The 27418-nt window shown below is 47.8% G+C and overlaps 1 protein-coding gene across 2 annotated transcripts in view; it reads left to right on the top strand.

Annotated features, from left to right (window-relative positions):
- Positions 1-27418, top strand: part of col9a2 (procollagen, type IX, alpha 2) — a 255307-nt gene that overhangs the window by 177618 nt on the left and 50271 nt on the right. For both annotated transcript variants that reach the window (XM_072502259.1, XM_072502256.1), the window contains 3 exons: positions 2670-2723; positions 2865-2918; positions 5423-5476. In XM_072502259.1, the coding sequence (XP_072358360.1) occupies positions 2670-2723; positions 2865-2918; positions 5423-5476 (162 nt within the window). The remainder of the gene's footprint in view (positions 1-2669; positions 2724-2864; positions 2919-5422; positions 5477-27418) is intronic.

The following is a 27418-nucleotide window of genomic DNA, read 5'->3' as shown; positions in this document are numbered from 1 at the left end:
GTGTGCAAAGTGACTTCACTGAACTAGAATTTGCTTGTTCTTCTGAGTTAACCAGACTAATATCTGTGTGAGACAATTTTCAGATTTGGGGTTAAACCCAGAAACCAGCAAACTGGACACTGCCTCTACATTTCAATACACTTCCCTCATGGTTATGCACCCAGACCCCACTCTCACTTACCCCATGTGCCATGTCCTGAGAATTTATGGTGGTGGGGGAGTAGTACCAGTAGCTGAGTCAGGAGGGTCTGGGAATGTAGCGATTGATGCTCACCAAATCCTAGAATCACACAATGCAGCAGATGGCCATGGTTCTCTGCACCTCTGCTGCCTCAATGAATGAGCTGTGCAATTGGAGCAACTCCCTTGCTCTTTCCTCATATCCCTTCAGAATTTTCTTCTTCAGGTTGATATCCATTCCAACTCATGTTAATGGTAAAAAAGATCAGCAGACTAAATATATGCAAAAGGTGTTTTTCAGAATGTTAATAAACACTCCCCCTACAGCACACAGCGGGACAGACTCTGCATAGCCTCTGGGGGGAGATGGTGGTGCAGTGTTAATGTCACAGAGGCCCCAGGCTGATGCGCTGGGTTCAAATCCACTACTGTCACTGATGGAATTTAAATTCAACTAATTAGTAAGTCTGGAATCGAAAACTAGCCTCAGTAAAGGGGACCATGAAACCAACATCAATTGTCAGAAAAACAGATTCACTGATGCCATCCTTACCTGGTCTGGCCTAAATAGAACTCCAAACCACACAGCAATGTGTCTTAACGACTTGTAACTCCCTCTGAAATGGTCTAGCAAGCCAAAAACACAGAAATGTGGAAAAGAAATAAAACCACCTGGCATTGACCGAGGCACCCAAAATCACCGACATACCCAGTCCTGTCATCCCTACAAAGTCCTTCTCACTAAGATCTGGGGTCCAGTACCAAAATTGGGAGAGTTATCTCAAACTAGCCAAACAATAGACTGCCATCGTCATCCTCATGGAATTGTATCTTATGGACCATGTCCCGATGCTGGTCAGCACCGTCCCTGGGTATGTCCTATATCACCGACAACACAGAGGTGGTGACACAGGGGTACACAGTCCAGAGCAAGTTGCCCTAGGATTCCTCAACAATGACTCTGGACCTCATGACGTCTCATGGCATCCGGTCAAACATGGGCAAAGCAAAGCAACCTCCCACTGACTACCATCTTTCTCCCTCAGCTGATGAATCAGTACCCTTCCACGTTGAACACCCATTGGAGGAAGCACTGAAAGTGGCAAGGGAGGGTGACTTCAATGACTAAGAGTGGCTTGGTAGCAGCATTGCCAACCAAACTGGCTGACTCCTAAAGGTCAAACTGCTAAGACTGGGTTGGAGGCTGATAGTGAAGGAACCAACAAGAGGGAAAAATCTACTTAATATCGTCCTCATCAGTCTGTCTGCCGGAGATATATCTACCATGACCGTATTGATAGAAATGACCACCACATAGTCCTTCTAAAAAGAAACCCTCACCTTGATGCTGAAGATACTGTCCACCATATTGTGTGGCACTGCCACTGTGCTAAATGGGATAGCTTTCGAACAGATACCACACATCCATGAGGTACTTTACAGCCATCAGTAGCAGAATTGTATTTAAGCACAATCTGTAATGCCATGGTATCCTCACTCTATTAGGCTAGGGGATCAACCCTGGTTCAATGAAGAGTGCAGGAGAGCATGCCAGGAGCAACACCAGGCATCTTGAAAATGAGGCACCAACCTGGTGAAGCTACAACACAGGACTACTTGTGTGCCAAACAGCATAAGCAGCAAGTGAGAGACAGAACTAAGCAATCCCACAACCAACGGATCAGATCAGATCTAAACTCTGTAGTCCTGCCACATCCAGCCGTCAATGGTGGTGGACAATTCAACAACTCACTGGAGGAGGGGGCTCCACAAATATCCCCATCCTCAATAATGGGGGAGAAAGACAAAGCTGAAGCATTTGCAACATTCTTCATCCAGAATTGCTAATTGGATGATCCACACTGGCGGTTTCCTGATTTCTCTCAGACAGAATCTTTGCCAGTAAGTGTGTAAATCCTGCGCAAATGATCACAGATTAAATTGTCATTTGGTAGTACAAAGATCAGGAAAGTTGTAAAGCATCCCCATTGCAAGTAGGTGCTTATTGTATTTCCTTCATCCCCAACATTATTGACTATGTCTTCAACTGCCGAGGGCCAAAGCTCTGGAATGTTCTCCTTAAACATTTGCATCCCATTTAAGATAATATTCAAAAACTTTCTCTTTTATCAAGTTCATGGTCATTTTGTTCTAAAAAATTTCCTTATGTGACTCAGTGTCAAATTTTGTTTGGCAATGTTCCTGTGAGGGCTCTTGGGACAATTTGCTGTGGTAAATGTGTCTTATAACTGCAGCTGGTTTAGCACAGTGGGCTAACCAGCTGGTTTGTAATGCAGAACAATGCCAGCAGCGTGGGTTCAATTTCTGTACCGGCCTCCCCGAACAGGCGCCGGAATGTGGCGACTCGGGGCTTTTCACAGTAACTTCATTGAAGCCTACTTGTGACAATAAGTGCTCTGTGGTGCTCTGTTTCTGGTTAACAACAGTTTCTCCTGGCTCACGAGCAGATGGTTTTTTTTAAACAACAGGGTGAAAATGGCATCCGGGGAATGACTGGTCCCTCTGGCCCTCCAGGTCAAATGGTAAGGAAAAATAATCCATTTATCTGATCGTATTGATTATTGTTTTTCTCCAACATTCACATTCTGTAAAATGCCTAAAGGAAGGGAGAGAGAGTGAGAGAGAGAGAGAAGGGGACTAACTATCTGTTTTTGTGTTGACAGGGTGAGCGTGGACCTGAGGGGGAGATCGGCCCACCAGGCCCCACGGGCCTGAAGGTGAGTGATTTACAAAATCGAAGGTGGCTTTCGAACATTAGATACTGCTGAGGTAGGTCTGGACAGGGAGTCACCTCATAATAAGTCAGCCTTGTGCACTACCTCCTTCCCTACATCGGACCCCAACAACTAACTACTGTAGTCTGTGGCTCTAAATGCCCCAGAAATGGGTGGGTGGGTGAGGCTGAGAGCTGGATGGGGAAATGGGTTGAAGGGTATCATATATAGCTAGGGCTGAAGAGTATGGTGGTTTGGTGGGGTTCAGAGATATAGTGGTTTGGTGGGAAGCTGGGGCTGAAGGATTTAGGGCAGTGGCTGAATGGTAATGTCATAGGACTAGTAATCCAGAGATTCAGGCAAATAGTTTGCAGACGTGGGTTCAAATCCCACCACAGTCGCTGGTGGAATTTAAATTCAATTAATAAATCTGGAATTTAAAGCTAGTCTCAGTAATGCTGACCATGAAGCTACCATGGATTGTCATAAAATCCCATTCGGAAATGTAGGAAAATTTTATATTTTGTTGTAGTAATGTTATTAAAAACCCTGGGTTCAAATACATCCAGGCTGTATGTCAGCTAAAGCTGTGATTAAGGAGTCGCAAAGGTGAGATAATCATTGATTTTAACCATTTACTTGTTTACAGAGAGATGGGTAATGGAATATTGTATATGTTTAGGAGGTTCCCTGGGTGTAGGATAATTTATGAGGGATTGTGTTTAATCCTAGCTAAGCAGGTCATGGAACACCTTAGTGGGAGGTCTCTGGAGAATGCCTTTTGCTCGGGATGCAGGCAATGTAATTAATGGGAGGAGCTAGGTCTGTCTCTAGTTTTGAAGTCTACTATAAGATTTTAAGTTGAGCAGCAGTTTGTCATAGGATTCGAGTCTGACAATGCAGAAGGATTTTCAGATTGTTCTTGAACGCATCTCTCCAAAAGCTAGCACAGACAAGGAAGTAACCCTGATTGTTAACTTTATTTATAAGGGGAATTTGAACTGTATAGGGTTGCTTAACTGGAATATACGGTGGCAGGTGTAGATAGAGTTAAAGTTTTTTTCCTCTTTTATTTAAGAACTGTTTTAACTGTTAATGGGAAGCTATTACTATGTTGCTAATGTGATTGATTCTGTGTTTAAATTAAAGTTCTTTTCAACATAAAAGATACATATTGGTCACTGTTTCCACTCCTGTGGTTCGGTAGTCTTCCCTCACAGTCTTACAAATTGTAAATTGTTGGGATTCTTGTCTGGGATCCTAACAGTCTTTTTAGGGAAGGAAAGATTCCGCCCTTACCTGGTCTGGCCTACATGTGATTCCAGGCTCACGATGTGGCTGACTCATAGCTGCCTGCCCCTTTCCAATGGCCTAGCAAGCTAGTCAGTTTAAGAAAATTCGGGTTGGGGAATGAACTCTGGCCCAGCCAGCGACGCCCACATCCCATGAAAGAATTTTTTAAATTGTGGGTGAGGTTGAGGGATATTGTGCATGAGTGGGTGGAGTTAAGGGGTATGGTGGGTAGGGTTGAGAAGTGGGTGATGCTGATTAATCACAATCCTGGCTTTGGTAACGCAAGAGGTCCACCCCTGTGATGTCCTGTCTTCCCAGGCAAATCATCACCTGATTGAACAGTTGTTGACCAACAAGCAAGCAGCTTTTTTGTTCCCAATCTCTGATATATTTTTAAATTCCCAATAATTTCACAGCTTTGCAGCTGAGTCTTTGGTGATTGACAGAATCAGAGAATCTTTAAGAGTGCAGAAGGTGGCCATTCGCCCATCGAGTCTGCACCGATGCTCTGAAAGAGCACCAATGGTTCATTTCTGGAGACTCCAGAATAAACCGGAAGATGAGCGATTCTTTGCAAGGCTAACTATTGAATGTTTTACTGACTGTATGAAGCACATGTTCCTAGTGGTATGGCCACTGCACAACTATTCACAGCCCCTTCACTGCACTGTGTAAACCACACAGTGGGATATGTGTACACTGGAATATAGTGAAACCCCGAAGAGGTGCTAACATTGGATTCTAGTAGTGATCTGCCTTTCGATGTAAACTTTGCTCCAACAACCCTTTGAAAGCATAAAGCATTCTCCAGCCACCTCCCACTAAGTTGTCTCATGACCTGCGTAACTAGGATTAAACACAATCCCTCAGAAATTATCTACACTCCAGGGAACCTCCTAATTCATTTCTTATTATACAACTGGCGCCCACTCATTACTGCCTCAATAATCAGTGTACAATCCATCAGCCCTGTCTTTATGAAAATCCTTCAAGAAACCTTCAGTCTGTTCAAGTCCCCTTCACTGTTAAAGACTGGAAGGGGCATGGGAGCAATTTCAATTAACATCATATCACCAGCACTCAGCAAGGTAACAAATGCCCTGAATTATGGTTTGGAATTGACAATGGACTCCCACTAATCTTTGCTGAGATTACTCTTATTACTGCTGCAAATACTGCAGCATCACTCTCACTTTGTTTCTCTTTCTCTCTAGGGTGACAGAGGAATGGCTGGTGGAACTGGTCCTCCAGGACCCAGAGGCAAGGCTGTAAGTATTAAGAGTCAGCCTATACTGGTGGACCAGAATCAATATGCAATGTGCAGCATTCCTGTTGTTCCACACTCAGTGCCTCAATAATAACTGTCTTATTCCCTTTATAGACCAATTTGGTCCAAAATGTAGTTTGATTTTCATTTTAATTGGGATCATGGGTGGTCGGGGGAGTTGGCGGTGAGCTTGTTAACAAAAAGGCAGTTGTTTTCATTCTTATTTTTTAAGAATTTGTTTCAAAAATCTCCAGGCGAACTTTCTGATCTTGTCTGATCAGGGAGCTTCGTTCAATGAAAACAGAGATCAAGAGAAACACACAACAATCTCCTGCTGTTACCCAAAAGCTAAACTCAAATTATCTGATCGCTCACATTTTTTTCAGCACTATTTGTAACCAGTATCTCGTCTCCTGCATGTTCTGGCTGGTTGACAGTGATTTAATGGGGTTGGATAAATGGCTCTCTCTGTCATACTGAGACTGGGCAGAATTGACACAGTAACCGGAGAGCATTGCGTGAGGAGCTAACCTGAAAGAACCATTTGTTGAAGGGAATCCGAATACAGAGGATGTATAAAGCGTCCTTGGAAATTACTCAGCGCCTGGTTCCCACAGTTTGAAATGGATTGAGGAAAAATTGTTATTTCTTGAATCCAGGAATTTCAAATTCCCAGCAGTTTGTTGAGGCAGGAGTTGGGGAGAAGGACTTTCCCTTGTCTTTGAGAGATTGCAGACCATGCTCAGTCAGCTACAGGTATCCATTAGGAACACAGAAAATAGGAGCAGGGGTAGACTATTCAGCCCCTCAAACCTACTCTGCCATTCAACAAAACCATGGCTGATCTTTTACCTCGGCGCTATTTTTCTGCACCATACCTTTGCTATCTTTAATACCTAGAAATGTTTCGATACCTGTCTTGGATATACTAAATAATTGAGCCTCCATAGTCCTCTGAGGTAGAGAATTCCAAAGATTCACCACCCTCTGAGTGAAGAAATTGCTCCTCATCTCAATCCCAAGTGGACTAACCCTTATTCTGAGACTGGGTCACAGAATCCCTCCAGTGCAGAGGGAGGCCATTCGGCCCATTGAGTCTGCACCCACCCTTCGAATGAGCACTTTGCCCATGCCCACTCCCCACTAACCCTGTAAACCCATAACCAAATCTGCACATCCATGGACACGAAGGGACAATTTAGCATGGCCAACTCACCTAATCTGCACATCTTTGGACTGTGGGACGAAACCGGAGCACCCGGAGGAAACCCAGGCAGATACGGAGCAAATGCACAGACTCTCACCTGAGGATGGAATCAAATCTGGGTCCCTGGTGCTATGAGACAGCAGTGCTAACCCTGTGCCACCTGCCCATGTCCTCTGGTTCTAGAACCCCCAGCCAGAGTAGCATCCTTCCTGAGTCTACCTTGTCGAGACCTGTAAGAATTTTGTACACTTCAATGAGGTCACTTCTCATTCTTCTAAATGGCAGAGAATATAGACCCAGTTTCCTCAATGTCTCCTCAAAGGGCTGGCCCACCTATTAGGGGTGTCATCTCTCTGGGTATACTCTCACATGCTGCTTTGGTGAGTGCCTTGTTGGACACTAAGGCAGGAACACTAGAGTCTGATTTTCCAGTCAGCAGCAAGCACCATCAAGGCAGCATACTGAAGACAAAGGGTTTGATTTTTCCCTTTGAGGCAGATTTCGCGAGTCGGGAGATTTCCTGGCACTGTGAACCCACTCCTGCCTGGCAATACCTGCCCATACTGTTTTCATTGTGGGGTAGTGGATGGGTGAAGTCAGGGCTGCTGGGTGGGTGCCGAGGTGCCCCTTTACCCCATGCCCATATATCCCATACCCCCATGCCCTCCACATCCCCCCTACCCACCCAACCAGCATCCACTATGGATAGTACTGATAAGCTCTAGAATGACTTTGGGAGGTCTTTGAAATGCTCATGATACTGTCAAAGGAAACAAACAGTCATTCAAAAACTACTTCAAGCAAACGTAATCTTCTCAGGGGCTCATAAAACTGTCAATTTAAACAACACTGTAATATCTTCCATTGAGTGGAAAGGTGTCAGTAACAGATGTACATGTGAACTTTACCCACATTGTAACTGCCGGCACTTGTGCAGCTGTTCCTATATCTTTCCGTTCAGAGGCAGCTGATCATAATATGGGGGATCTACAGAGTTTTCTATGTGACAGCTTGGAGATTACGCATGTTGTCAACTTGCCACACCCCTTGTGGTTGACCTTGCACCAGCAGATGCCCATGCCTTTCTCACAAGTTACATTGTTTGAGTGCTGTCAGACTTCTGTCCATCCCCAGTCTCACACACCAGGCAGCAATGATAGACATCATATTCATGCACATAATCATTGTCTTTTGATTGCATATAAACCGTGAAAGTGAAATCTTTCCATTTATGTTCTGTCTTTGTGTAAGGAGTTGCTATGTGGCCTGGTTAACTCGCAGTTGGTCGGTAATGGAACTCTCACTCCAGTTGTTATGGGTTCAGATTCAATGGCGGGAAATGAATTTTGAAAATATGTTAAAAATGCCTTTTGTTATTGATTTTTACCAAAAGAGTTCTTAAAATAGATATTTCAATCAATTCTCCCCTGAGTTCATTGGAAGTTGGGTTTAGTGAACTTTTCTGATTATATATCTTTATAATTTACTGAAACACAGAAACATGTTTAACAGAGGGAATCATTGAGAAGAATAGATAGACGAGGTACAAGAACTTGCAGCTGGTTAAGGACTAAACAGGCCTAAAAATAGATAACTTGAACTTTATTGATCGTCTCTGCCAAGCCAGTAGGCAGAATTTAAGTTCCCTCTAAGGCTTCTGTGGGTTTTGAAGTGGAGGGGGGTGGGGGGTGGGGGTGGGGGTGAGGGACAAGTGTAAAAACTGAATGAATTTCCCTAGGAACCCACCTACCCAAACCCAGATGCGATATCATGCTTGGGCAGGCAGAACCTCAGACGGGAATCCTGGCCTTTCATATATTAAGACCCTTAAGTGGCAATTTAATCACCACTCCAGGGCCTTATCCTGTCCAGCCTCAATTATTAGGTTGGCAGGACCGGCTGCAGAGAGGGTGGGAAAGTGACATTTACATTTTTCCCCATCTCAGGCGAGAAGTGAAGGGAGGGGGGCACCTCACTCTGAAGGCCCCCCTCAGAGTTGGCCCTCCCACAGCCTTTCGCCCCCAATAGCACTATTGATACCACCCCCCCCCCCCCCCCCTACACACACACACACACACCCAACGACTCTCCTGTGCATCCCCTTCCATCCCATATCTGGGAGTTACCTTTCTACCAAAGGTTCTGGGATTTAGACCGAGGCAGAGTGCTGCAGTACCGCTTCTGGCCACTGCAGTGCTATGCCTGGCTGGGTTGAAGAGATTGACAGTTCTCAAAGATGGGCAGACATCTGCCAGTCTACGTGAGAGTACAGTGAGAAATCGGAGTTCCAGCTTGGAGTTTGGAGGTTGTCAGGTGACGTCAGAATTCAAAAGTGACGTGGGCAAGTGGAAGCAGCTGACTGGGTGAGTACAGTCGGGTAAGTATTTAGTACTTTTATCACCTATAGTTTGTAAGGCTCATACTTTGTGGTTTATAGTTTGTAAGGGCTATATTCTGTAGTAACAAGGAGCAGGGAAGAAGGGATCGAGAGTAATTCATATTATTTTAATTGTTTTCCAAAAGGTTTAATTTTAAGGGGAAAGTCATGACAGGAGAGTTCAAAGTCATGGTATTGTCCTCCTGCTCTATGTGGGAAGTCGGGAAGATTTTCAATGCCCGTGGCCAGTGTGTGTGCAGGAAGTGACTCCAGCTCCAGCTGCTGTAAGCTCAGGTCTCAGAGCTGGAGCGGCTGCTGGGGACACTGTGGAGTATCCAAGAGGTGTATCGTGGATAGCACATTTAGAGAGATGGTCACACCACAGCTAAGACCCCAGAGGCAGGAAGGGAATGGGTGACCACACCAGACAGAGCAAGAGGATAAGGCAGGCAGTGCAGGGATCTCCTGTGGCCATTCCCCTACAGTAAAATTTGTTGCACCATGGTTGGCTCTGCTGCACAGGAGAGGAGTAAAAAGTGTGGGGATGCAATAGTTGAAGGGGGTTCAATTGTTTTTTTTTAATAAATATTTTATTGAGGCATTTATAGTTTCAACAATTTTAAACGTCAAATTTCAACAAGAACAAAAACACAGCAATATAACCAACAAACCCCCCGAGAACACACCTCAGCCAACATGGCTTACACAAACAGTGCCACCTTTTCCAGCACCCCCTCTGTAGGTTCTCCTGCCCTCACTCGTCTCTCCCATGCCCCCCCCCCCCCCCCCCCCCCCTGCTTACAGCTTAATTTTTCTAAAAGAAGCGGATGAATGGCTGCCACCTCCGAGTGCAACGAATCCCTCAAGGCAAATTTAATTTTCTCAAGTCTGAGAAACCTCAGGGCAGCACGGTGGCGCAAGTGGTTAGCACGGCGCCGAGGTCCCAGGTTCGATCCCGGCTCTGGATCACTGTCCGTGTGGAGTTTGCACATTCTCCACGTGTTTGCGTGGGTTTCACCCCTACAACCCAAAAAACGTGCAGGCTAGGTGGATTGGCCACACTAAATTGCCCTTAATTGGAAAAAATGAATTGGATATTCTAAATTTTTTAAAAAGTCTGAGAAACCTCGCCATGTCTCTAACCCATACCCCCGACTTCGGGGGTTCTGAGTCCCTCCATCCCAGTAAGATCCACCTCTGGCCCACCAGGGAGGCAAAGGCCAGGACGACGGCCTCTCTCACCCCCTGGGTTCCCAGGTCTTCCGTCACACCAAAGATCACCACCCCTGGACTCAAGACCACCCTCACTTGTAGGACTTCTGACATGACGTCAGCAAATCCCTGCCAGAAATCCCTCAGCCTCAGACATGCCCAAAATATATGGACATGGTTCGCAGGACCCCCCCGCACAGTGCCCACACCTATCCTCCACCCCCTCAAAGAACCTGCTCATCCGGGCCACCATCATGTGTGCCCTGTGACCCACCTTGAATTGTATCAGGCTGAGCCTGGCGCACGACGAGGATGCATTGACTCACCTCAGGGCCTCCTCCCATAATCCGGCCTTCAACCCCCCTCCCCCGCCAGCTCTTCTTCCACTTCCAAGGGGGGATTCAATAGTAAGGGGAATAGATAGGTGTTTCCGTGGCTGCAAATGAGACTCTAGGATGGTATTTTGTCCCCCTGGTGCCAGCGTCAAGGATGTCTCAAAGCAGCTACAGAACATTCTGGAGGGGGAGGGTGAACAGCCAGTGGTCATGGTACACATTTGCTCAAAGAGACATAGGTTAAATAAAAGGAGAGCGGTCCTAAAAGCAGAATATAGGGAGTTAGGAAGTAAGTTTTAAAAGTAGGACCTCAAAGGTAGTGATCTCAGAATGGCTCGCTTTCTCTATTTGGAGAAAATCAAGTTCGCCTTGAGAGGGTCACTGTTCGGGTTCACTCGGAGTTGGCAACCGTTCGTTGACTTCTTTGCGGAAAATTAATCGTCAGCAGACCTGGGGGGGGAGTATTTTAGATTACAGTAGGGGGTTAATAAGGGTGGGACCTGTACGAAACGTAAATGGCTTTTGCACTATGTTTATGGTTTCATGTATATTGTTTATTTTGTTGTTGTTACTATACCAAAAGTACCTCAATAAAATGTTTTTAAAAAATAAAATAATTACTAACAGTGCCATGTGCTAGTCAGAGTAGAAGTAGCACGATATATGGGATGAATATGTGGTTGAATAGATGGTGTGAGGGGCAGAATTTCAGATTCCTGGGACATTGGGGCCATTTCTGGGGGAGGTACAAACTGGTCGGATTACACCTGGGCAGGACTGGGACTGATGTCCGAGGGGGAGCATTTGCTAGAGTTGTTGGGGAGGGTTTAAACTAAAATAGCAGGGGAATGGGAACTTAGGCAAGGAGTCAGACGAAGGAGAAACAAAGGCAAGGACAAAAGACAGAAAGGGGAATAAGTAAAGTGATAGGTGGAGAAATCAAGGGCCAGAATCAAACAGGGCCACAGTGAAAAATAATGGGAATGGGACAAGGAATGTGAAAATGACAAAGGGCTGGATTCTCCGTTTTTTGTACTATGTCCCCATTCCGACGTCAAAACGGTGGTGTTTTACTCCTGAAAATCCTGGATTAAAGGGACACAAGTTCCCAGCCCTGCAGGGGGCTAGCAGGGACCCGGAGTAAATCTCACAGTTTTTGCTGCAGATATGCACGTCCGGGTCAGAGGCCACGCATGCGCATGGCGGACTTGGACCGCGGAGGTAGACCCACAAAGGAGACCCCCAGACCGGCCGCACGCCCGACCATCAAACCACACACAGATCATTCCCGGCCGCCTATAAGGCGCCCCTGGCCTCCGATCCGCTCGCCCTTACCAGGGCGGCCGAGTATCCCGATCGGCTGGACCAGGTTAGTTCCACGCGGTCTGGACTTTGGTTGGTCGGGGGCAGAGGATGTCGGAGCGGGTCTCTGGCAATGGCCCCCAGCGGCGCGCCTTACTCCCCGGTGACGGCGCTTTTCGGCGCCCGGAGAATCGGCAAACTGCCGCCGGTCCCGATTTCCGCGTCTAACTGGATTCTTCACCCCGGCGCCGGTCGCGATTTCGGCGTCGGGGTGCGGAGAATCCAGACCCCAAGATTTTGTGCCTTAATGTATGGTACATTCACAATAAAGTGGATGAATTAATTATGCAAATAGATGTAAAGGGGTATGACATTGTCGGGATTACCGAGATATGGCTGCAGGGTGACCAGGGATGGGCACTGAATATCCAGGGGTATTCAATATTCAGGAAGGACAGACAAAAGGAAAAAGTGGTGGAATGGAGAATCATTGAAGTCACTTCATTCAAGTGACCTATAGTCGGGGAACCCAGTAGCACTAGTTTGTCCAGAGTCTTGATGCTGTCATTAGCTCTTGATTTGCAACCAAACATGCTTTTATATTTAGATCTTTACAATTGTCATGATGGGAGAGTGAAATATGTATACCCTGACTTCCTGCGGTCACAATGTAAAATCTAAGTATCCCAGCAATGGAATCATGGACAACCCAGGACAATCTCTGTTTCCAAGTCAGCTGACAGGACAAGGCGGAGGTTTATTAATGGAGCCAATCAATCAATCCAGAGTTCGCTCTCTTATGGCCAGAACTAAAGAACAAACAAATAAAAATAAAAGCGTATTACTGCAGATGCTTGAATCTGAAACAAAAACAGAAAATACTGAATAATCTCAGCAGGTCTGACAACACCTGTGGAGAGAGGAGGGAGCTAACATTTCGAGTCTGGATGACTCTTTGTCATAGCTGGAGCGAGCTGGAAATAGGGTCAGATTTATACTGTTGTGGGCTTTGGGGTGGGGAGGCGAGTGGAGCAGTGGGGCTGGATAGAGGGCCAGCAATAGGTGGAGATAGCAAAGATGTCATGGACAGAAAGACAAAGGGAATGTAAATTGTGGTGATCAAGGCAAGAAGGGAATTGATAGTGGCACATCAAGAGAAAGAACTATAAAAGGTTGAAACTCAATTTCCTTCCTTGAAGGGAATGTTAATCAGTCTAAGAAAATTAAATGGGAAGAGCCATTTATGCAGACAAAGGATTTTTGAGGCCAGACTCGATGCTTTTATTGGAAAACAGCAGGACTAAGTGTGGCTTCATGTGAACCTGTTGAGATTAAATAAACCATTAATGCAGTTTGTAAAACAGCTGTCAATCACTATTGGTTTATGCCCAACCAAATATTTTATTTTTTTGAGTTTGTATCCTGATGTATGAGATGGTGGAGTTGACATTATTGGAATGCAGTCAGATATTGGTTGGATATTAAAGAGCTTCACTGCAGCTGAGAATATCAGTCTTAGGTACAAGTGCCATCTGGTGCTCAGGCATCGAACTTGTACCCAAACACAGACCAGTCAACGTGAGCAGGCAAACGTGGTATCAACAGATACTCTTAAATAAAGTAACCAAACTCCCTCAACATTGATGTTGCTGTTCTTTTTTAAAAAAAATCTTTTATTAGCATTTTCAATATTATGTACATGGACGTTCGTGTTTATTTATTGTACAGTGTAACACAAACAGGTTTTTATCTTACTTTACTTTATTTACAGATTGCTGCCGTCTAGTTTGGCATGTCCTCCTTCCCCAGCCCCCCTTTCCCACCCCCCTTGCTCTCCTCCTTGGTCGATACGGGGGGGGTTTCCCCTTTGTTTTGGTGGTCTCCCCCTGTGTTGTCCCTCTTTGCCCGTCTCAGACTCTGCATCCCTCCCCCCTGGGTTGTGCGTCCCTGGGTTTGCTCCTTGTCTTCCCCCCCCCCTCTCTACTCCTTCCAGTTCTCCCTCTGTTGGTTGTTGCTGGTCTCAAACAGGTTTTGGAACAGACCAACAAATTGCCCCCAGGCAGTAAGGAAGCCTTCCTCTGACCCTCGGATGGCGTATTTGATCTTTTCCAGTTGGAGAAATTCTGAAAGGTCAGTTAACCAGTCTGCAGCTTTGGGTGGTGCTGCTGATCGCCAGCTGAGGAGGATTCTCCGGCGTGCGATTAGGGAAGCGAAAGCAAGGGTGTTGGCCGTCTTCTACATGTGTAATTCTGGCTGCTCTGATCACCCGAAGATTGCCACATTTGGGCATGGCTTCGCCCCCCCCAATCTTGGACATTGCCTCGGAGAAGGCTGTCCAGAACCCAGCAAGTTTGGAGCAAGCCCAGAACATGTGGGTGTGGTTGGCCGGGCCCCTGGCGGGAATCTGTGCTTACCGCAGATGGGGGCCATGGGGACATCTCAGTCAGCCCGAAATGTTGTCCTAGCTGGCTCCACGTTTTCAGTGTGGCCATTACCACTGGGCTGATGTGTATTTTGCCGAGGGGGATAGGAGTGCTGCCGTGGCCAGAGCCCGGAGGGTCGTTCCCTTGCAGGAGGCCTCCTCCATCTGTACCTACTCCGATTTGGACTTGTGCACCAGACCCCTTATCCTTTCCGCTGCTGCTGCCCAGTGGTAGTATTGCAGGTTTGGCAGTCCTTTGCAGTGTTGGTTTGGAGACTCTTGGATTCTTACCTCTCCCACACAAACGCCATAATTAAGCTATCTGGGTTGTGGAAGAAGGCCTTGGGGATGAAGATCGGTCTGGACCTAAACAGGAAGAGGAACCTCGGCAGCATGTTCATCTTGATCGTCTGCACTTTCCCCGACAGGGACAGTGGGAGTGCGCCCCACCTCTGTAGATCCTTTTTAACTTCCTCCACCAGGCTAGTCAGGCTCCACTTGTGTTCAGTCTCTGGCTATTTGGATCCCCAGGTACCGGAATCTGTTTTGGGCCAATTTGAACGGGAGTCCCTCCAGCTCTGTCCCTCCGCCGTTTGGGTTCATGGGAATACCTCGCTTTTACCCAGGTTGAGTTTGTAACTCAAGAAGGTTCCGAACTCTTTCAGGATCTGCATGATTGCCTTCAGTCCTTCCTGTGGCTTTGAGCTGTCTGATGTTCGCAGTGAGTTGCCTACCCTTGACAAAGCTCATCTGGTCTTCAGCGACCACCTCTGGTCCACAGCCTTCCAGCCTTTTGACCAGGACCTTTGCCAGTATTTTCGCATCCACATTCAGCAGTGAAATGGGTCTGTTTGATCCACATTCCGTTAGGTCTTTGTCTTTTTTGGGTATCAGTGAGATTGTGGCCTGCACTAGCATAGGCGGCAAAGTACCCCTTGCCAGCGAGTCTGTGAACATACCCCTTCGATGTGGGGCCAGGGTCTGTCCGAATGTTTTGTAGAAGTCCGCCGGGAACCCATCAGGTCCCGGCGCCTTCCCCGCCTGCATGGAGCTGATGTTCTCCGTGATTTCTCCCAGATTTATTGGTGCTTCCCGCTCTGTCATCCCCCACATCCGGCATTTCCAGTCGTCGAGGAACTGTTTCATCCCCCGTCCCCATTGGGGAGTTCGGAGGTATACAGTCCCCGGTAGAAGCTCTCAAATGCTTGATTGACCTCTTGTGATTCCGCCACCAGTCTGCCTCTGTCATCCTTCACCTGCGCTATTTCCCTCGTGGCTGCCTGCTTTCTCAGCCTGTGAGCCAATAGGTGGCTAGCCTTTTCTTCTTGTTCGTAAAAGGTCCCCCACGTCTGGCGGAGTTGGGACACTGTTTTCTTTGTGGATAGCAAGTTAAAGTCCATTTGTAGCTTTTGTACCCTCAATAACGATGCTGAGAGATTAAACGGTGAAGAAGGTTTTAATAAGCTAAGAACTAGCCTGGTGCCGAGACGGGTGCTAACTGGGTGCCGCCCACAAGGCGGCCCCTTATATACGACTCGCAGGTGGGTGGAGCTGGAGGCGGTGTCCCCCAGGGTTCCAAGCCCGGTCTTAAAGGGGACATCACCGTACATGATGATAAGGGTACAGTAACCGTTCATCACAGTAGCTTTATCCTCTCCGCCAGCAGCTCTCCGGTTGGGGTCTTGGAGTATTTTCACTTGTTCTCCAAGATGGAGTTGATCAGCTTTTGCCTGGCTGCTCTCTCTTCCCTATCTCTGCATGCCTTGTAAGCTATTATTTCACCTCGGATCACAGTCTTCAGTGCCTCCCAGTACGTGGAAGGTGAGACTTCCTCGTCCCGGCCTTTTATCCTCGTGCTGGGTTAACTCAGTCCAGTTGCACATGGGGAACAATCATTCCCAGCTGGATGAGTCCTGTGCAGGTTACTGCACCCCTCAGCCCCCCCCCCCCCCCAAAGTCCAAAACCGCGCAAGGACGATCATTGAGGATGAGTGGGGCAGCACGGTGACGCAGTGGGTTAGCTCTGCTGCCTCACGGCGCCGAGGTCCCAGGTTCGATCCCGGCTCTGGGTCATTGTCCGTGTGGAGTTTGCACATTCTCCCCGTGTTTGTGTGGGTTTCGCTCCCACAACCCAAAGACGTGCAGGATAGGTGAATTGGCCACGTTAAATTGCCCCTTAATTGGAAAAAATGAATTGGGTATTCTAAAATTTTAAAACCCACAAAAAAGAGGATGAGTGGATAGGAGAGGACCAAACTGGCGCAAACCCAACAGTGGCCAGGCAACAAACCCCAAAACATCCAGATTGGTTCGGATAAGACGTCACCGAACAGGGAAGCAGGATGGGCCGGCAGGTACTCCACCAAGCATTCCCTCCGGCCCGACATCCTCACCAGTCACACAGGGGGCTGCCAACAGCCGAGCCCAGGGTCTCCGCGCGCCAGGGCATCGGACCCATCAACCCAAGGCCCAATCGACGTGGCATCCCTTCCAGCCACAGAGGAAACAGGTGGGGGGAACATCGGACAAAGTCCACCTCAATGTCCCGTAACTCCCAAACGCCCTTTAATTTTTAAAAAAATCAGGCACTCTAAAGTTTACCTAAAATTAAAGCACGTATCAAAATGCCCAGGGAGCTGTCGCCCCGACATTCTTACAGCAGCTCCACACAGGCAATAAACCCACAGCACAAATAAAAATAAAACAGCAGGGTTCCCACAAGCTGCGACAGGACCAGAAGTCACATATGGAATGTCCAGTCAATTCAACACCAACAGAGTCTCCAGGCACAAAACCTGCAGTCGTACAATAACTGTCAGCTCGCAGGCAAAACATCACCTTTGCAAATCCCACAGTCCGAGCAGCCGCAGAACAGTCTTCCAAACACAAGTCCGCACTCACGACCAGAATGACATTCCAAAACGGAGGCGGCAACTGGAGAACGGACTCCCCAGTGGACCGCTCTACCAGCATCAGGAAACAACAGCAGACAGAGACGGATGAAACGCTGCGTGACCAACATCAGAAGTTGCTTAGATGATACCGCATCCGGTACTTGGGGACACGTCAGACTCCAGATCACTCCCAATGGACACATGAAATCAGCCACAAAAAATTGACCCGGCACTTGCCTTCCATGACATTAAAGGCTCCGGAGAAAAAAACACAAGAACAAAAACTCGGTATCGTAGTCCACAAAAAAATAAATTCCGGGAGGTAGCTCAGCCGAACAAGCAGCATGCCAACAGCTCCAATTCATCATCGTCGCCAATGTGACAAAACGGGGGGAGTACAACGAGCTTCTTAAAAGTTGTTTATTTCAGCAACAACATCATACATGCACAGGACCCAGTTACCTTTCACCGGGTCCTTGTTCCTTGCCAGCTGGCTCTACAGCTGTCAGCCTTTTATGCTCGTGCTGGGTTAACTCAGTCCGATTGAGCACAGGGAACAATCATCGCCAGCTGGATGAGCCCTGTGCAGGTTATTACAATCACCACCTGGAGTTCCATTTTGATCGCCTCCCTCGTGGCGGCCAGATTTTTGTTAAGGAATGTCTGCCATCCCTCCCCCCGTGTAGTGGGGGGCGTCGCTGCCTGTTCCTGCGCCTCTGTTCGGGTCGGCATTCACCCCCTCCCTTGTTTCGCTGGGGGCTCCGCCTCACCTCATGCGTCTGCTGGTCCGTCTGCTTCTGCCTTCTCGCTTGGCCTTTGAATTACTATTTGCTGGCATCTTCCCTTCTGCTTCTTCGTTACTAGTGTCTTTTGGTTTTTTCGGAGTTTTGGGTGGCTTTTTGAGCCACGAATGCTGGAGAATTTGCTATTCTTGGTCCGATTGGGAGGAGAGCCATCTGATGTGCATCCGCTCAGCACATCACCACTCCCGGAAGTCTGCTCTTGCTGTTCTTGTCCACACAGAATCATATAATCCCTACAGTGCGGAAGGAGACCATTCAGCCCATCGGGTCGGCACCAACCTTTCGAATACGCACTCTACCCATATCCACTCATCCAACCACCTCTCCCGACATAAACTAATCTGCGCATCCCTGGACACTAAGGGACTATTTAGTATGGCCAACCACCTAACCTATGTATCTTTGGACCGTGGGAGAAAACCAAAGCACTCGGAGGAAACCCACGCAGACACTGGGAGAATGTACAAACTCCACACAGACAGTGACCCAAGGCCGGAATTCAACCCGGGTCGCTGGTGCTGTGAGACAGCAGTGCTAACCATTGTGCAGCCCCTACGTCTTAGCCTCCACAATCCCACCTCCCTCAATTCCCACACCACGTTAACTCCCAGACACATCCCACCATCTTTAACCGAGTCTATCATGATCACACCTCTACAACTCCCTCCATCTTCACTTCTATGGCACTCTACAGATGGCGAAACCTCAGGCTTGGCATTTCAATTAATATTTATCATGTTTTCTCTCTTAGCCTTTATAGCTCTGTTCCCTACAATAATGAAGTCCTCGATCTTCCTTTCATTAAAATCCATCATTACAATTATATAGTTGTTCTAAACCTTTATCATTATAACAAGCTGTTATTAGAAATCTCTCATGACAAATTAATTTGTCAGAAGACTATTATTAATTAAATTATTAAAAATTCACATTGTTATCTTATTCAAATTTCTCATTCATACATTACATAAACACCAGCTTTCATTCCTGTGAGAGATAGTGTAGGACTCATTCATTGGAGACCTCTATGTAAATCTAAATACAAAGCAAGTCGGGTTCATGTGAGGAATGGTGCAAGGGTGTTAATGGTTAGTTTGAGAATCGATTGCAGGGTATTAATGGTCAGTGTGAGGAATGATGTGATGGTATTATTGGTCAGTGGTGAGGAATGATGGGAAGGTGTCAATGGTCAGTGTGAAGAATGATAGGAGGGTGCCAATGGTCAGTGTGAGGAATGATGGGACGGTGTTGACAGTCAGTGTGCGGAATGATGGGGCGGTGTTGACAGTCAGTGTGAGGAATGATGGGAGAGTGTTAATGGTCAGTGTGAGGAATGATGGGACGGCGTTGACAATCAGTGTGAGGAATGATGGGGCGGTGTTGACAGTCAGTGTGAGGAATGATGGGATGGTATTATTGGTCAGTGGTGAGGAATGATGGGAAGGTGTCAATGGTCAGTGTGAGGAATGATGGGAGGGTGTCAATGGTCAGTGTGAGGAATGATGGGAGGGTGTCAATGGTCAGTGTGAGGAATGATGGGAGGGTGTTGAAAGTCAATGTGAGGAATGATGGGAGAGTGTTAATGGTCAGTGTGAGGAATGATGACAGGGTCTCAATGGTCAGTGTGAGGAATGATGGGAGGATGTAGACAGTTAGTGGTGAGGAATGATGGGAGAGTGTTAATGGTCAGTGTGAGGAATGATGGGAGGGTGTTGAAAGTCAATGTGAAGAATGATGGGAGAGTGTTAATGGTCAGTGTGAGGAATGATGACAGGGTCTCAATGGTCAGTGTGAGGAATGATGGGAGGATGTAGACAGTTAGTGGTGAGGAATGATGGGAGAGTGTTAATGGTCAGTGTGAGGAATGATGGGAGGGTGTTGACAGTCGCGTGAGGAATGATGGGAGTGTGTTAATGGTCAGTTTGAGGAATGATGGGAAGATGTTGACAGTCAGTGTGAGGAATGATGGGAGGATGTTAAGTCAGTGTGAGTAATGATGGGAGGATGTTGATAGTCAGTGTGAGGAATGATGGGAGGATGTTGATAGTCAGTGTGAGGAATGATGGGAGGATGTTGATAGTCAGTGTGAGGAATGATGGGAGGATGTTGATAGTCAGTGTGAGGAATGATGGGAGGGTGTCAATGGTAATTGTGAGGAATGATGGGAGGGTGTCAATGGTCAGTGTGAGGAATGATGGGAGGGTGTTGGCGGTCAGTGTGAGGAATGATGGGAGGATGTTGACAGTCAGTGTGAGTAATGATGGGAGGGTGTCAATGGTAATTGTGAGGAATGATGGGAGGGTGTCAATGGTCAGTGTGAGGAATGATGGGAGGGTGTTGGCGGTCAGTGTGAGGAATGATGGGAGGATGTTGACAGTCAGTGTGAGTAATGATGGGAGGGTGTCAATGGTAATTGTGAGGAATGATGGGAGGGTGTCAATGGTCAGTGTGAGGAATGATGGGAGGGTGACAATGGTCAGTGTGAGGAATGATGGGAGGATGTTGATAGTCAGTGTGAGGAATGATGGGAGGGTGTCAATGGTAATTGTGAGGAATGATGGGAGGGTGTTGACGGTCAGTGTGAGGAATGATGGGAGGATGTTGACAGTCAGTGTGAGTAATGATGGGAGGGTGTCAATGGTAATTGTGAGGAATGATGGGAGGGTGTCAATGGTCAGTGTGAGGAATGATGGGAGGGTGACAATGGTCAGTGTGAGGAATGATGGGAGGATGTTGACAGTCAGTGTGAGGAATGATGGGAGGATGTTGATAGTCAGTGTGAGGAATGATGGGAGGATGTTGATAGTCAGTGTGAGGAATGATGGGAGGATGTTGATAGTCAGTGTGAGGAATGATGGGAGGGTGTCAATGGTAATTGTGAGGAATGATGGGAGGGTGTTGACGGTCAGTGTGAGTAATGATGGGAGGGTGTCAATGGTCAGTGTGAGGAATGATGGGAGTGTGTTGACAGTCAGTGTGAGGAATGATGGGAGGATGTTGACAGTCAGTGTGAGTAATGATGGGAGGGTGTCAATGATAATTGTGAGGAATGATGGGAGGGTGTCAATGGTCAGTGTGAGGAATGATGGGAGGGTGTCAATGGTCAGTGTGAGGAATGATGGGAGGATGTTGACAGTCAGTGTGAGGAATGATGGGAGGATGTTGATAGTCAGTGTGAGGAATGATGGGAGGATGTTGACAGTCAGTGTGAGGAATGATGGGAGGATGTTGATAGTCAGTGTGAGGAATGATGGGAGGATGTTGATAGTCAGTGTGAGGAATGATGGGAGGATGTTGATAGTCAGTGTGAGGAATGATGGGAGGGTGTCAATGGTAATTGTGAGGAATGATGGGAGGGTGTTGACGGTCAGTGTGAGGAATGATGGGAGGGTGTTGACGGTCAGTGTGAGTAATGATGGGATGGTGTTGATGGTCAGTGTGAGGAATGATGGGAGGGTGTCAATGGTCAGTGTGGGGAATGATGGGATGGTGTTGATGGTCAGTGTGAGGAATGATGGGAGAGTGTTAATGGTCAGTGTGAGGAATGATGGGATGGTGTTGATGGTCAGTGTGAGGAATGATGGGAGGGTGTCAATGGTCAGTGTGAGGAATGATGGGAGAGTATCAATGGTAATTGTGAGGAATGATGGGAGGGTGTTGACGGTCAGTGTGAGGAATGATGGGAGGGTGTTGACGGTCAGTGTGAGTAATGATGGGATGGTGTTGATGGTCAGTGTGAGGAATGATGGGCGAGTGTTAATGGTCAGTGTGAGGAATGATGGGATGGTGTTGACGGTCAGTGTGAGTAATGATGGGAGGGTGTCAATGGTCAGTGTGAGGAATGATGGGATGGTGTTGATGGTCAGTGTGAGGAATGATGGGAGGGTGTCAATGGTCAGTGTGGGGAATGATGGGAAGGTGTTGACGGTCAGCGTGAGGAATGATGGGAGGGTGTCAATGGTCAGTGTGAGGAATGATGGGAGGATGTTGACAGTCAGAGTGAGGAATGATGGGAGGATGTTGACAGTCAGTGTGAGGAATGATGGGAGGATGTTGACAGTCAGTGTGAGGAATGATGGGAGGATGTTAACAGTCAGTGTGAGGAATGATGGGAGGATGTTGATAATCAGTGTGAGGAATGGTGGGAGGGTGTCAATGGTCAGTGTGAGGAATGATGGGAGGGTGTCAATGGTCAGTGTGAGGAATGATGGGATGGTGTTGATGGTCAGTGTGAGGAATGATGGGAGGGTGTTGACGGTCAGTGTGAGGAATGATGGGAGGGTGTTGATGGTCAGTGTGAGGAATGATGGGAGAGTGTTAATGGTCAGTGTGAGGAATGATGGGATGGTGTTGATGGTCAGTGTGAGGAATGATGGGAGGGTGTTGATGGTCAGTGTGAGGAATGATGGGAGGGTGTCAATGGTCAGTGTGAGGAATGATGGGAGGGTGTCAATGGTCAGTGTGAGGAATGATGGGAGGGTGTCAATGGTCAGTGTGAGGAATGATGGGAGGGTGTTGAAAGTCAATGTGAGGAATGATGGGAGAGTGTTAATGGTCAGTGTGAGGAATGATGACAGGGTCTCAATGGCCAGTGTGAGGAATGATGGGAGGATGTAGACAGTCAGTGGTGAGGAATGATGGGAGAGTGTTAATGGTCAGTGTGAGGAATGATGAGAGGGTGTTGACGGTCAGTGTGAGGAATGATGGGAGGGTGTTAATGGTCAGTGAGGAATGATGGGAGTGTGTTGACAGTCAGTGTGAGGAATGATGGGAGGATGTTGACAGTCAGTGTGAGGAATGATGGGAGGATGTCAATGGTAATTGTGAGGAATGATGGGAGGGTGTTGACGGTCAGTGTGAGGAATGATGGGAGGGTGTTGACGGTCAGTGTGAGTAATGATGGGATGGTGTTGATGGTCAGTGTGAGGAATGATGGGAGGGTGTCAATGGTCAGTGTGGGGAATGATGGGCTGGTGTTGATGGTCAGTGTGAGGAATGATGGGAGAGTGTTAATGGTCAGTGTGAGGAATGATGGGTTGGTGTTGATGGTCAGTGTGAGGAATGATGGGAGGGTGTCAATGGTCAGTGTGAGGAATGATGGGAGAGTGTCAATGGTAATTGTGAGGAATGATGGGAGGGTGTTGATGGTCAGTGTGAGGAATGATGGGAGGGTGTTGACGGTCAGTGTGAGGAATGATGGGAGGGTGTTGACGGTCAGCGTGATGAATGATGGGAGGGTGTCAATGGTAATTGTGAGGAATGATGGGAGGGTGTTGACGGTCAGTGTGAGGAATGATGGGAGGGTGGTGACGGTCAGTGTGAGTAATGATGGGAGGGTGTTGACGGTCAGTGTGAGTAATGATGGGAGGGTGTTGACGGTCAGTGTGAGTAATGATGGGATGGTGTTGATGGTCAGTGTGAGGAATGATGGGATGGTGTTGATGGTCAGTGTGAGGAATGATGGGAGGGTGTCAATGGTCAGTGTGGGGAATGATGGGAGGGTGTCAATGGTCAGTGTGGGGAATGATGGGAAGGTGTTGACGGTCAGCGTGAGGAATGATGGGAGGGTGTCAATGGTCAGTGTGAGGAATGATGGGAAGATGTTGACAGTCAGAGTGAGGAATGATGGGAGGATGTTGACAGTCAGTGTGAGGAATGATGGGAGGATGTTGACAGTCAGTGTGAGGAATGATGGGAGGATGTTGACAGTCAGTGTGAGGAATGATGGGAGGGTGTTGATAGTCAGTGTGAGGAATGGTGGGAGGGTGTCAATGGTCAGTGTGAGGAATGATGGGAGGGTGTCAATGGTCAGTGTGAGGAATGATGGGATGGTGTTGATGGTCAGTGTGAGGAATGATGGGAGGGTGTTGACGGTCAGTGTGAGGAATGATGGGAGGGTGTTGATGGTCAGTGTGAGGAATGATGGGAGAGTGTTAATGGTCAGTGTGAGGAATGATGGGATGGTGTTGATGGTCAGTGTGAGGAATGATGACAGGGTCTCAATGGCCAGTGTGAGGAATGATGGGAGGATGTAGACAGTCAGTGGTGAGGAATGATGGGAGAGTGTTAATGGTCAGTGTGAGGAATGATAGGAGGGTGTTGACAGTCAGTGTGAGGAATGACGGGAGTGTGTTAATGGTCAGTGTGAGGAATGATGGGAGGATGTTGACAGTCAGTGTGAGGAATGATGGGAGGATGATGACAGTCAGTGTGAGGAATGATGGGAGGGTGTCAATGGTCAGTGTGAGGAATGATGGGAGAGTATCAATGGTAATTGTGAGGAATGATGGGAGGGTGTTGACGGTCAGTGTGAGGAATGATGGGAGGGTGTTGACGGTCAGTGTGAGTAATGATGGGATGGTGTTGATGGTCAGTGTGAGGAATGATGGGCGAGTGTTAATGGTCAGTGTGAGGAATGATGGGATGGTGTTGACGGTCAGTGTGAGTAATGATGGGAGGGTGTCAATGGTCAGTGTGAGGAATGATGGGATGGTGTTGATGGTCAGTGTGAGGAATGATGGGAGGGTGTCAATGGTCAGTGTGGGGAATGATGGGAAGGTGTTGACGGTCAGCGTGAGGAATGATGGGAGGGTGTCAATGGTCAGTGTGAGGAATGATGGGAGGATGTTGACAGTCAGAGTGAGGAATGATGGGAGGATGTTGACAGTCAGTGTGAGGAATGATGGGAGGATGTTGACAGTCAGTGTGAGGAATGATGGGAGGATGTTAACAGTCAGTGTGAGGAATGATGGGAGGATGTTGATAATCAGTGTGAGGAATGGTGGGAGGGTGTCAATGGTCAGTGTGAGGAATGATGGGAGGGTGTCAATGGTCAGTGTGAGGAATGATGGGATGGTGTTGATGGTCAGTGTGAGGAATGATGGGAGGGTGTTGACGGTCAGTGTGAGGAATGATGGGAGGGTGTTGATGGTCAGTGTGAGGAATGATGGGAGAGTGTTAATGGTCAGTGTGAGGAATGATGGGATGGTGTTGATGGTCAGTGTGAGGAATGATGGGAGGGTGTTGATGGTCAGTGTGAGGAATGATGGGAGGGTGTCAATGGTCAGTGTGAGGAATGATGGGAGGGTGTCAATGGTCAGTGTGAGGAATGATGGGAGGGTGTCAATGGTCAGTGTGAGGAATGATGGGAGGGTGTTGAAAGTCAATGTGAGGAATGATGGGAGAGTGTTAATGGTCAGTGTGAGGAATGATGACAGGGTCTCAATGGCCAGTGTGAGGAATGATGGGAGGATGTAGACAGTCAGTGGTGAGGAATGATGGGAGAGTGTTAATGGTCAGTGTGAGGAATGATGAGAGGGTGTTGACGGTCAGTGTGAGGAATGATGGGAGGGTGTTAATGGTCAGTGAGGAATGATGGGAGTGTGTTGACAGTCAGTGTGAGGAATGATGGGAGGATGTTGACAGTCAGTGTGAGGAATGATGGGAGGATGTCAATGGTAATTGTGAGGAATGATGGGAGGGTGTTGACGGTCAGTGTGAGGAATGATGGGAGGGTGTTGACGGTCAGTGTGAGTAATGATGGGATGGTGTTGATGGTCAGTGTGAGGAATGATGGGAGGGTGTCAATGGTCAGTGTGGGGAATGATGGGCTGGTGTTGATGGTCAGTGTGAGGAATGATGGGAGAGTGTTAATGGTCAGTGTGAGGAATGATGGGTTGGTGTTGATGGTCAGTGTGAGGAATGATGGGAGGGTGTCAATGGTCAGTGTGAGGAATGATGGGAGAGTGTCAATGGTAATTGTGAGGAATGATGGGAGGGTGTTGATGGTCAGTGTGAGGAATGATGGGAGGGTGTTGACGGTCAGTGTGAGGAATGATGGGAGGGTGTTGACGGTCAGCGTGATGAATGATGGGAGGGTGTCAATGGTAATTGTGAGGAATGATGGGAGGGTGTTGACGGTCAGTGTGAGGAATGATGGGAGGGTGGTGACGGTCAGTGTGAGTAATGATGGGAGGGTGTTGACGGTCAGTGTGAGTAATGATGGGAGGGTGTTGACGGTCAGTGTGAGTAATGATGGGATGGTGTTGATGGTCAGTGTGAGGAATGATGGGATGGTGTTGATGGTCAGTGTGAGGAATGATGGGAGGGTGTCAATGGTCAGTGTGGGGAATGATGGGAGGGTGTCAATGGTCAGTGTGGGGAATGATGGGAAGGTGTTGACGGTCAGCGTGAGGAATGATGGGAGGGTGTCAATGGTCAGTGTGAGGAATGATGGGAAGATGTTGACAGTCAGAGTGAGGAATGATGGGAGGATGTTGACAGTCAGTGTGAGGAATGATGGGAGGATGTTGACAGTCAGTGTGAGGAATGATGGGAGGATGTTGACAGTCAGTGTGAGGAATGATGGGAGGGTGTTGATAGTCAGTGTGAGGAATGGTGGGAGGGTGTCAATGGTCAGTGTGAGGAATGATGGGAGGGTGTCAATGGTCAGTGTGAGGAATGATGGGATGGTGTTGATGGTCAGTGTGAGGAATGATGGGAGGGTGTTGACGGTCAGTGTGAGGAATGATGGGAGGGTGTTGATGGTCAGTGTGAGGAATGATGGGAGAGTGTTAATGGTCAGTGTGAGGAATGATGGGATGGTGTTGATGGTCAGTGTGAGGAATGATGACAGGGTCTCAATGGCCAGTGTGAGGAATGATGGGAGGATGTAGACAGTCAGTGGTGAGGAATGATGGGAGAGTGTTAATGGTCAGTGTGAGGAATGATAGGAGGGTGTTGACAGTCAGTGTGAGGAATGACGGGAGTGTGTTAATGGTCAGTGTGAGGAATGATGGGAGGATGTTGACAGTCAGTGTGAGGAATGATGGGAGGATGATGACAGTCAGTGTGAGGAATGATGGGAGGGTGTTGACGGTCAGTGTGAGTAATGATGGGAGGGTGTCAATGGTCAGTGTGAGGAATGATGGGAGGGTGTCAATGGTCAGTGTGAGGAATGATGACAGGGTCTCAATGGCCAGTGTGAGGAATGATGGGAGGATGTAGACAGTCAGTGGTGAGGAATGATGGGAGAGTGTTAATGGTCAGTGTGAGGAATGATAGGAGGGTGTTGACAGTCAGTGTGAGGAATGACGGGAGTGTGTTAATGGTCAGTGTGAGGAATGATGGGAGGATGTTGACAGTCAGTGTGAGGAATGATGGGAGGATGATGACAGTCAGTGTGAGGAATGATGGGAGGATGTTAACAGTCAGTGTGGGGAATGATGGGAAGGTGTTGACGGTCAGTGTGAGGAATGATGTGGGGATGTTGAGAGTCAGTGTGAGGAATGATGGGAGGATGTCAATGGTCAGTGTGAGGAATGATGGGAGGATGTTGACAGTCAGTGTGAGGAATGGTGGGAGGATGTTGACAGTCTTTGTGAGGAATGAT

The sequence above is a fragment of the Scyliorhinus torazame genome, chromosome 1 (genome assembly GCF_047496885.1).
Source record: "Scyliorhinus torazame isolate Kashiwa2021f chromosome 1, sScyTor2.1, whole genome shotgun sequence".
Classification (NCBI taxonomy): Eukaryota; Metazoa; Chordata; class Chondrichthyes; order Carcharhiniformes; family Scyliorhinidae; genus Scyliorhinus; species Scyliorhinus torazame.
This window is presented reverse-complemented; position numbering and strand designations above follow the sequence as displayed.